The sequence below is a fragment of the Sciurus vulgaris genome (genome assembly GCF_902686455.1).
Source record: "Sciurus vulgaris genome assembly, chromosome: 13".
NCBI lineage: Eukaryota > Metazoa > Chordata > Mammalia > Rodentia > Sciuridae > Sciurus > Sciurus vulgaris.
This window is the reverse complement of record NC_136474.1, coordinates 67,146,658-67,158,918: the sequence shown is the minus strand read 5'-3', so window position 1 is coordinate 67,158,918 and position 12,261 is coordinate 67,146,658. Positions and strand designations below refer to the sequence as shown.

Below are 12,261 nucleotides of genomic sequence, written 5' to 3'. Positions count from 1 at the left end.
AAAATTTACAACATTCACATTTTGAATTCTACAAAAGATGTCACTTCCTATCCACAGTGGACTACAAACGAAATTAATTTTATTAGATGAGGTCATTACTGTGAACTTTATGGACAAGAAGAGTATTTCTCCAGAATATTTAAGACAGGCCATGTAGAAAAAAACAGGTAGAAAAACCAAATTTAATTAAAAAAACAAAAAACAAAAAACAAAAACAAAAAAACCTTGTAAGAACCAATTTCCTCCAATTTCTTCTCCAATTTCTTTTCTGAGCACTCCCATTTTTCTCTAGGAAAGCTTTTCAGCCACAGGGCCCAAATGCTAAATCACAATTTCTGAGAATCTAACACGTCTTTGTGTAAATAAATTAAGGAGTGGTTCATAGGACTATTTGTTTCCTACAAAACCCATTTTAAATTATTACAAGGATACAAATGTGGCTGTGTGAATAATTCCTCTGGTCACTTCAAGGCCAATATATATTTTGTTTACTCAAAAGTGCTTCCCAAACATTAGAAAATATCTTTCACTCTACTCTAGTGATCATAAGAATCCTGTAATATGTCCTGAGAATTGAAGTTCCATCACCACCTTTCGAAAACTTGAAATCAACTAGTTAAATGAAACTTGTCACACACTTTATATCACTTGAGCATTTTATTTCTTTTGCACATATCTAGAAGTAATTGAATTTCAGTGGGAAGTGACTACTTGTTTAAACAAACAATTTTTCTTCCAAGCTTTTCTATCTAAGGAAGTTCTGCTCTGTAAATCTATTCTATGCTTCTTGAACCTATACATCCTAACAGATTTAATTCAATATCTTCTTGTGTGTTTTAGACAACACTGTGCTGCATTCAAAATGCAATTTCTGTGATCAAGGTTCCTCTTCATTTAACACAGTATCATGATACTAACTTAATCTTTATAAAACAAAATCACAAATCTGTGTTTTTGCTGATGAATATTTCCTTTTCTTCAGTAGTGAAGAAAATAACACTCAAAGCTATGGTAAATCTTACGTTCCTCTCATTCTTATTATGGATATAACGAAGAATAAATATGATTCATCTACAAAGAATTTCCCACAGCATCAATGAATGATAAAGAAGTGCAAGAGTCAAGATCAGCTATGTCTAGATTTTTATCTTTACTTCAGAAGCTAAAGAAAGGAAAATTGGTTCAGAAAAAAAGTTCAAACAAAGTAGCTAAAGACCATCTCATGAGACTGTAGAACATATTAATTCATTCTTACATAATTATATAACAGCTTCCTGACAGATATTAATTTTCCTAATGCTTCCCTGCTCTGCCTCTAATGCACTTCAGCATTCCTGCTAAAGAAAGCATGCACATGATGTTGGAAATATTTTGTCTATAAATCCTCTTTTCTTGTTTTCACTGACTTCCTTCTCTTCTATTTTATAAATGCAGTATCAAGCATATCCAGAGGCACCATGTATAAGCTTTGTGATTCTGCGAAGATTCCTTAATCTCACTAAAGCACAAGTCTCTTCATCTGCAGAACAGTGTCAGCATTATGCACATTGTGGGGTTATTATGGAATTTTAAAGATCCCTGGCACACAGCACCTATTTAATAAATGCTGGTTATTATTCTTACACTTTAAAGTTAATCCTTGGCCCTTTGTCCTAAAACTTTACAGACTATATTAAGAATTAAAAGAGACATAAAATTCACACTACAGCTTAATGATCTCATATTTAATATGAGAAAGCTAAGCTTGACTAGGTGAAATAATTTGCCCAAATTCAAAATGCTTCTAGGTGATAATAAGAAGACTCAAAACCAAGTCTCTAGACTCAAACCTAGGGCTGATGACTTGATCACAATTCTTTCTCCAGAAACTATTCACTCCATGGTTTCATTATGGAAAGCAAATGTCTCAAATCACCTGTATTCTCTTGCTTCTTCACTAACTCACTTTCTACCTTCTCATTTATATTCCTCATATTTTTCCTTTAGGCACATCTCCAGAATTCTATAGTTCTTTTAATAGTGTAAATATTTTCCTAGCCATCCAAATTCAAAGAGGTATGAGGAATGAGATACAAAACATTTACTCTACACAAAGAATACACCTATACTCTGCTAGGTTATTCATTTATATTATCACTCCTGTGAACGAAAGCTGTCTCCATTAGAATAACAAGAAAAAGTAATTTGCTTCTTTCTAACACATACAAGTTGTAGTTTTCAGAAACTGAATCCAAGACTCTGACTTCAAAACCCATTTAGATATTGTATCAACAAACAGAAACATGTTCTGCGCTCCTACCTCTTTATTTTTTTCCCCAATGGAATATCAGACACATTGCTCTGTAATAACTTTAAGTTGATCATAACTGCATTTAGATTGCATTTTTATCTCAATACTAAGAAAATCTGTAGGTAAATTTGACAAGAAAATATTCAAGATACTCACTTTTTCTTGATTGGTAAGATAATATCTAAACTTCCAAACAAGATCTTGTTCTTCATATGTAAGTTGTTTGGTTGGTGGATAACTCACAATAATCTATAACAAAGCAGAAAAAGAACTCCTTTTGTCAAGTATGTTCTTCCTATATATTTCCACGTCATTTAATATTTTTCATTTATTAAATATTTCAATAATATAATCACTATACAAGCACGGAAAAGGTATATTCAGTCAAGTAAGACATAAATTTGCTGTACTTATCCATCTAAAAAGTATTAGGATTTAAGGAGGAAAAGAAGATGAAAAAGTCAAACTTCAAATGTAAGTATATAACTACAAAGTTCATTTAATTCAACAGAAATCATGCCCCATCACAAAATAGGAAAAAAACAAAAGCAAAGCAACCTCCTCTCTTATCAACTCAATACATAAAATAATACACATTTACACACCATCTTCTCTCTCAGGCAATGTCTTAGGGCCACGTTCTAAGAATGCTACATTGTGAAAGTAAAAACCATTTATACTCTTTCCAGAGTGAATATATTTATAAAAAGCCCCTAAATAATTTTTTTTAAATGCAGACAGAAAAAGTGCTGACATTATATAGGGCTGATCAACTTGGAAAAGATGTGTATCTAAGTCATTCTTAAGCTAATGTACCATCAGTCGCTTCTAAATTACCCATCTAACTATTTTCACATTCATATTTATAAATATCTTACATTCAGCTGATCTCTCATGGCAGCATTGGGTTTGAGATCATGATCAGAAGGTCCACTTCGTAAACTCCGGGCAAGCTTGTGGTGTTTGCTTTCAACTAAATTCTCCTACAAATTATTTTAAAATACTGAGAATGTAAACTTCACCAAAAAAAAACCAAAAAAACCTCAATAGCTATCTAGTCAGAAATATAAGTCAATAATTACTTAAAAGCACTTTATAATGCTTAACATTTTATCTTGGTAAAATTTTAGTCCCTTCTATATCTTTTAGAAATATGTACCCATTTCAAGATTGGGAAACTGTGAATGACTTAAGCTCTACTAGTGTCACAATATGCACATGCCATCAAGCCTCTTAAAACATCTGGTGTTGACTAATTTACTCATTATTAGTTTTAACCACATTATCATTGTTTAAAGAAATATGTAGTTTTATATTCACTTTGATTTCTTAACACATTTACTTTTTTGCATGTGTAAATCATCTGTTCATGTCTTTTTCCTAACTTTTGATTTTTGATCATTTGTCCTTCAACTTTTAAGAGCTCTTTATATATCAGTAGTTCTAGTAGCTACAACAATCTTTCTTCTTTTACAACAAAGTCTGTCTTCCAAAAATGTTCATTCATTGATCCTAGCTGTCAGGTCCTAATTATACAAATTTATCTTCTGACATTCTTTCAAATACCTGTTCCAATAAGTTTCCACTCTAATGACGACATTCCCCAGCTCTTAACAATTCTAATAAAAAGGATGCCTAACTCTATATTATCCTGACCTTGTTCTAAGGCTGTCAATGTACCTTGTCAAATTTCCATTTGATATCTGATTGTAGTAGCTAAAGCAGACTTATAAATCACTTCCAGATAATTGAAGTGGACACACATTACTTTTTCAAAAGAAAAAGGTACTATATGGGTCTAACTTATAATCATTCTGGAGAAAAGTACTTTTATTAAAAAATTATACAACAAAATTACCATAGACATCTGAGGGTCTGGAACTTTCACTAATTCAAAACTTGTTAAAATTGGAGATGACTCATCACCATCCTGGATTACAGTATAATAAGTGAAAAAAAAAAGAAAGTTTAGTCAAATGATAAAAAGCAAAACATAATACTATACACTATCATATATTTTAATTCTATTCAATGAGCATTATTCTTCCTTATAAAAAGGTCCTTTTCCTGCTGGGTGCAGTGCATGCCTATAATCCCAGTGGCTCAGGAGGCTGAGGCAGGAGGATAGTGAATTCAAACACAGCTTCACTCAGCAACTTAGTGGGGCCCTAAGCAACTCAGTGAGACCCTGTCTCTAAATAAAAAAATAAAATGGACTGGGGATGTGGCTCAGTAATAAAGTGTCCATGGGATCTATCCCTCAATCCCTGGTACCAAAAAAAAAATCATCATCATCATCATCATCATCATCCTTATCTTTTTCACCTGTGTTAGAAAATATATTTTTACATCTTTGGTTACTGATAATATCTTTTGGGAAAAAGATAAAATCTAACAAAAACGTGTATATTTTTCAGAGATATGGGGATATGGAAATTAGCAATTGTTTTTACTTTATTTTTTAAGGCGGTTATTATGATGGTTCATCAAAAAAGAAAAGTTCTAATATTCGAACTTGAAAAATGGAATTATAGAGCACAAGTAAAGTGTGGCACAACTAATGTGTTTCACCATTTCCAAAAACTATGTAAATGCTGTCAACTTTTCAAGGAATCACAACTGAGATTCAATGAAAGGAATGGAATTTTAAGTGTGGGCTTGATGTTATTTAAATTTATGCATAGTTAGAGATGTAGCAATACTGTTTCTCAGAGGGACAACACAATGTAAACTTAAATAACAAGACTCAATCAATCAGTTCTTAAGAAATAAAGCTGTCTCATTTTGTTGATGTTATTTTTGAAGAATGTTGGCTTTTATTTTTATCCTATTCAGGCACAGAGGTAATTTAGCATAATAAATGTCACTGCCAAATATACTGGAAAAGGCTAAACTAATTAAGGTTGGAATTCATTTCCTCATGATTGTATACCAGCATCAAACTTTTCTTTCAATTTCCAAATGCTAGTAAGTTTTCAATTTTAGATACATTCAACAAAATCAGGAGAGACTGCAAGAGAGGAACTATTGTGACTTAACTTTAGTTCAGTAATTGAGTCTTACAGAAAACCACAAATTCCCACAGCTGTTGTTTAACAGGCTTGTTCTCAGTCACAAAACCAGAAAACACATTTATCAGCCCAACTGTGACAAGTAATCTTCACTAAGGCTATCTGTCACAAAAGACAGGTGACAAGAAAGTCTATTTCCATTAGATTCAATACACTGGCCCAGCAATCTTTACACTAAGTGGAAATATGACAGGGTGGGCAGACAGGCATTAATTTACGACCAATTTTCTAGAAGCAGTAGAAAGGGGTCAAGAACCTTTTCAAAAATACTTGAAATTCTTCTAATTTCTATTCTGTTATTATTTCATCTATTATCAAAGCTGTCTTTCAAAAGATCCTTCACCCTCCATTAGCGTCTTTTTGCAATATAAGCTCCATATGAGCAGCAAATACTGTTTTTCATGAAATTCATGGAGTATAAAATATAAAAATACAATTTTATTAAAATGTACTGGTGACAAAACAATTTAACTCACATACATTTCCCTTTCTTTTGACAAAGTGTTCGAATGAACCACTAACCAGTGTTAAATAATCTATCTTCCTATCTTCTTTTTTTCCTAGGAAGTATAATTTTTAAAGGGCCAAAATCTGTGAACTTTTCCTAATCTTCAAACGAAGTAAAAAGGATACAAACTAAAGGAAAAAGACATAAATATTAACTTGAAAAATAACTATGAAAGTAATTATAAATTTACTAAATAAATCCAAATCCTTTATTATGAAAATCTTTCAAAAGGCAATATATAGTTTCATAAGTATGAAACACACACACACAAGGCACTGTGGCACACACCTACAATCTCAGCAACTTGGGAAGCAGAGGCAAGAGGATCGCCAAGTCGAAGGGCATACTTGGCAATTTAGTGAGGCCCTAAGCAACTCAGCAAGACCCTGTATCAAATAAAAAATAAAAAGGAGTAGGGATGTAGTTCAGTAGAAAAGTCCTCCTTGGGTTCAATATACAGTCCAAAAAAAAAAAAAAAAAAGTACATATATTTAAAAATCATTTGTGACAGTATTAATAAATAACACTAAAATGTAAGTGTAATTCAAAGTGCCACTTCAAATAAACAAATTCATTTTATGCAAACTTGGTTATATACCAGAAGAAATATTAATTATGCTATGTATCAAAAGTCAGTTCTCATTTCCTGTGACTTGTCTACTATTTCCAAGATAATAAAAGATACCTGGTTTAAATGGTTTCAAACTAAACATTCAATTATTTCTGTATTTAAATGAAGCTCCCTCAGGGTTGATATTTTTCAAGTAGCTAATACATATCAAACAACAAACTATTTTCCTTTTCATAATAAACAGACCATAACAAACCTATAACTGTGTTATCTGTCACTAAGTCAGCCCAATAGCAACATGATTTTTTAAATTTTGAATATATTATACAGCTGAATGCACATTTAAAGTCTTTCCTAAGTATACTCATTTAGGGCAACATATAGAATTCCAACGTACTACATATATATTCAAACAGTAAACCTTGCCTTGACTTTCAACAGTTAACACTTTAAAACTATAATTTCCCCCTTTTATTTTTCAAGTGAATAATAATTATAAATAAAGCCATTTTTTCAGTGTCCTACTTGCAAATCTGTAGAACAATTAAGCAAAAAGTTTTTAATCACTTGCACACTTATTGAATTTTTTAACCCAGTACTACATTACATGAATGATTGGCTTTTGTAATCTTATTGTAGCTATATGATTTGATTTGTGTATACATAAACAGCTGCTGCTGACAGCTGTCTGCTGCTATCATGCAACAAAATAATTCATCTCAGCAGGAACGAAAGTAATTTTTTAATGTTTCCCCTACCCACTATTTCAGAGATCACAAAACCTTCCAAGGAAAATACCTTTTCATAATAAACAATACCATACTCCTTATCATCACACTTGACACATCGAAATTCAACCATCAAATACATGAAATTAGAACTCCGTTTTTCACTCTGAAAAAAACAAAATTTATGAAAAATGATCAATTTCAACATTTTCTTAAAAGACCAGTATGCACTGTTTTTCTCAATTCAGAAATGCATGTATCAATCAACTATAACTTAAGATTTAACAAGGTTTTTCATAATATATATGTAGTGGTTTATACAGCACTATTTTATATACTGCTTTATCCAGTAATGTGCATTATTCACTTATAATTCCCTCCTCAAATTTAATAAAATTTTTTTGATTTATCCAGTAGTTTGGATTTTATAATATAAAGTCTTGAAAACATTCTGTATACATTGCCATGAGAACTGTTTTATTTCAAAAGCAAAGATATTTCATATTTCTAACTATTGAAAAAAAGAACAATTCACCCTTAAGCTATGACTAATCCAACTCTAGGAATTAATAAAATTTTAAGAACAGGCAGAAAAAGAAAGAATAAAAGTACAAAATTAAGGAGTCCATTTGTGCCTTACCAAGTGTAACTTTTAGAAGATTTTCATAATTTACAAATTGTCTTAAGGCAATTTGACATTTGTAATGTTTTTGGGTTTATTTTTTTTTTTTTTGGTGGTGCCTACTTGGACTACGTTGCCAGTCCTTCATCTGTAAATTTTTATCAACACTGGGCAATAATTACATCTTCCTTCAACATAAAAAAAAGTTTATTCTTTGTATAAATGTGTCCCCTTTATGAAAAAAGCAAACATTATGACAATGAAGTGAAAAATAACAATGGAGTCTAAAAGAGTGATTAGTCTTGTCCAAACAAGCTTTATAAATGGCTTTAAATCAAATACATAAAATCATAAAGGTCTGAAGAGGTTCTATAAATTGTACAGCTTTATCGAGCACATCATAGTCTATTGTGGTATTGGTTAATGATTGTCTCTCTTAAAAAGAGGGGGTGTGGAAGATGAGAAAGGATGGGCAACATTACATTTTCTACACCTATATGCACTGAAACTGAAATACAGAAAAATTCAGTGGGCATTTTGGTTAAATCACTTTTGGAATGTGGCATTATCAAAATTGCAAGGGTAAAGTTTTCTCAGTTTGTACATGAGAACAAACTATAAATAAATTTAGAAAAGACAACCAATATTCAAAATGAACACAAATGTTAATCACCACTAAATTCATTTTTTAAAAGAACAATGGTTCATTGTAAAATTAAAGGCTTTCTCTTTCTACCTTCTGAGAACTATTCAGAGAATAAAAATTAAGTCACTTGTGCACTATGGTGGTAAGCCAGACAGTGATATTCTTCCTTCCTAATTTGATTAATATAATTGTTATTTTTATTGTCTAGACTTTTGTCTAAAGAATCAGACCAAGTATCTGGTATTTTAAAGCAAATAGAGAAAAAAGAAAAGCTTTCTTAAATAACATTTGGAAAAACTCTCACTGAAGTCATCTTTTGAAGAGAGGTAACACTGGCACAATAAATGAGGTCAAGGAAAAAAATAAAATAAACCATGTAACTTTATTAACAGTGCAGAGTCCTATATGTAGAAACAAGATAAACAATATATCAGTTGGAAAGAAAACATCCCTAAGACAGCATGTGGTAACTGAAATTAAGAAGTAAGCACTGAGCTGAAGGGAAGATTTAGCCAACATTGACTTGAACCTGAACATGAGCTGCCGTAAGAGAAAACACACAAGTGAGGAATCAAACCTCAACAAGTTTCAATTTAATATATTTATATTTAATATATTTATAATATAGATTACATATTTCATGGTTCAGCATTACATTAAAATTTAAGAAAGGCAATATGCCAAGTTTTCTACTTATTAACACAAAATTACATCTACAGACATTTAAACCCCAAAACCCTACAACTGTTGGATACTTAAAATAAGCAATTCTTCTCAAAACATTGATTTAGAAATCAGAGAATGCTCTGAAATTAAAAAATGGATATAACTCACCTCATTTATCATTTCTATTTCTCTAAATGTCAATCTGTCCAGCCAATCTACTTTCACCATGTGTCCCTGTCGATGAGCTTTGGTGAGCTGCAGAAAAAATATAATGGAGAAAATCTTAATATAAATTTTAAAGAAAGAACAATAAAGAATGATATGGATTAAGCATCCCAAATCTAAAAATTCAGATCTGTAGTGTTCTAAACTCCAAAACTTTTTCATGCTGGCATGACACGAGTGGAAAATTCTACATCTAACCTCAGGATGGGGTCACAGTAAAAACACAGGCACACTACAAATAATGCATTATTTACAGTATATATATATATACATATATATATAAAATGTATACATATATATGTATACATATATATATAAATGTGTATATGAAAAATAAATACAATTACAGTTTATATGTGGGCCCCATCCGATATCTCACTATGTATATGGAAAATCCAAAACACTTCTGGTTTCAAGTATTTCAGAAAAGGGATACTGAAACTGTACTATCAATTATACATATGAAACATTTTTATATACATCAGAATCATATGTAACCACTGGGATAAGAAACTTGGCAGAAAAAAAATTTAAAGAAAAACAATTAAAATTAAAAAAACCCTAAAATATCCTCAATCTTGCAATGTTTATTATACTAAATTACAGACATTTCTTACATTTTGACTATTATAAAGACAGGAATTCTAATAATAATGGCTTCTCTAAGATTAAATAAACCACATTTTCTTTTATCCCCATTTTTAATCTAAAAAACATTATAAAAATGACAGTTATAGACACATATTTCTTGGGATGCATAAATTAAAACTTTAGGCACATATATATGAATATATGTTTTTATTTTAAGAAACAATGTGAAAATATTTAAAATATCTAGAGCTACTGTTTACCATCCAATGAGGTCTTACATATCACTCTATCCTTGGTTTCATAAATTATATAATAATACACCAACTATTCAAATCCACAGAGAACTCGGAATAAGTTCCAAGGCCCTCAAATTAAAATTAGTTTCTCTATTAGAACTAGCTTTGTGTTAGAAACACCAGCTTCATTTAATGTATCAAAACCTTCTTTCTATCTAAACAAATTCATAGCATCAAGCACAACTGGATATCAAAAATTTTTATAGAAGCTTATCTGTATCAGTTATCTTCCTCTTTACTGTCCATGTCATGACAATATTCTTATGAGGGCAACACTACCACCAAATATAATCTCTCAAAGAACTAAAATTTTCAGCATCAATATTATCTTCCTAAACTCCCACCACAACTACTAGGTCAGACTATTTTGGAAATGAAAACAGTAACTACATGCAAAAAACGTGAGGTTCATTTTAATACAAAAATAATATCAACAGCATTCTTACGAATAAACTCAGATTTATATAAGATAATCTCTAAATGAAAATGGATAAAAAGGTATCAATAAGTGCTTAGGCTAATTGCTATCACAAAGCAGGGACTAAATAGTTTGTTGAGTAATTAATGATAGAGCATTAGACAAATATGCTAGCACCATGAAAGAGCCCAAGAAATGGATAACAAGGGAACCAATGAAGATCGAGCAATGTGAACTAAAAGAGAGAGTACTAGGCCACGAGTCAGACACCTGGATTCCAAACCTAACACTCCGTTTTCAAACTCTATCATTTTTGAACCCACGTCAATAAACTGAAAGTATTATCCTCTATTGCTATTCCCAAAATTCAAGTAAGATAATGAATGCAAAACATAATTGGTGGTAGTAATTCCTTGTAGTCACTAAGGTTTATATTCTTACTCACTTGTCAACATGTTCCAAACTGCTTTTCAAGATAAATAAAAATATAAAAGACTTACATCCTTCCTTTGTAAGAACAAAGTAACAGGATAAATTAGTAAAATTAGTTTATATACTTACTAAGGAAAGAACAGAAAAATAACATTTACATCCAAATTTTGGGCACTTTTATTAACCACACTACTAAGAAGACAGTTTTGACCCCAGTTTACAATTGCTTGTTAATTACTATCATGAAGTGGGAGGTACAGAATTTAAATTCAAGGTTTCTGAAGTCCATTTTTTAGTTAGGCACAGTGACTCAGGAGGCTAATCTCAGTGACTCAGGAGGCTAAGGCAGGAGGATCCAAAGTTTAAGGTCAGTTTCAGAAACTTAGTGAGACCCTGTCTCAAACAAACAAGTAAAAATTTAAGAAAGGACTGTGGTAAAGCACCCCGGGGTTCAATTCCCACTACATTAAAAAAAAAAAAAAAAAGCCCATAGGACATTTTCCTCATTTTCCTTCTATCAGTCTTTGTTACTCATTCTCTATTGGTGCACTCTTACTAAGAAACTTAAGTTCAACTAATTTCTCTCATTTGTTGAACATTAGTTCCATATTTATGATACAATAGTTTACTACTGTTTTACCACTAATTTACTCTGAGGAGAGAACTGTCAATAAAGTTTAGTTGTGGAAGAATGTAGTGGGGCTTTTCTCTCTTTTAAATTATTCAGACAAATCATAAATGTCCTAAAGCCATCTGCATTAGCCCTAGAATTTGTTTGCTGCTAATATATAAAACTTTCTATACAGCACATGTCTAGCTTTTTTTCTGTTTTGACACCAAATACAACCATTCTCAATGTTTTGAAGAGCTAACAAAGAATGTCTCATCAGTGTGGCAGCACTAATATTGCTAAAGCCATTTTGGAGGGCAAGTTTAAATCATCCTGGAAACATTCACATTTGTGTACCATTTTTAATACAAAACACACACACACACACACACACACACACACGGAAGAATGCAAATATCCACCAACAGTGGGAAATATTAAGCACGCGAGGGTACACATATACTACAAAATGCTATAATTAAAAAGAATGAGGAAAATTTGTATGCTCAATAGGATAAAACAGTGTTGAGAGCTCAAGTAAGTGCAAAATCAGGGGTACTATTTACTCTATGTGACTATATATGTAC

The 12,261-nt window shown here is 31.3% G+C and overlaps 1 protein-coding gene across 1 annotated transcript in view; it reads right to left on the bottom strand.

The window, feature by feature from the left end:
* The window catches only part of PIK3C3 (phosphatidylinositol 3-kinase catalytic subunit type 3), a 124,537-nt gene that overhangs the window by 86,323 nt on the left and 25,953 nt on the right, over window positions 1–12,261 (bottom strand). Inside the window, exons 5-9 of the mRNA XM_079109347.1 lie at window positions 9,271–9,357; window positions 7,239–7,334; window positions 4,149–4,220; window positions 3,169–3,273; window positions 2,447–2,539 (exon numbers count right to left, since the gene is read on the bottom strand). Of these exons, the coding sequence (XP_078965473.1) occupies window positions 2,447–2,539; window positions 3,169–3,273; window positions 4,149–4,220; window positions 7,239–7,334; window positions 9,271–9,357 (453 nt within the window). The remainder of the gene's footprint in view (window positions 1–2,446; window positions 2,540–3,168; window positions 3,274–4,148; window positions 4,221–7,238; window positions 7,335–9,270; window positions 9,358–12,261) is intronic.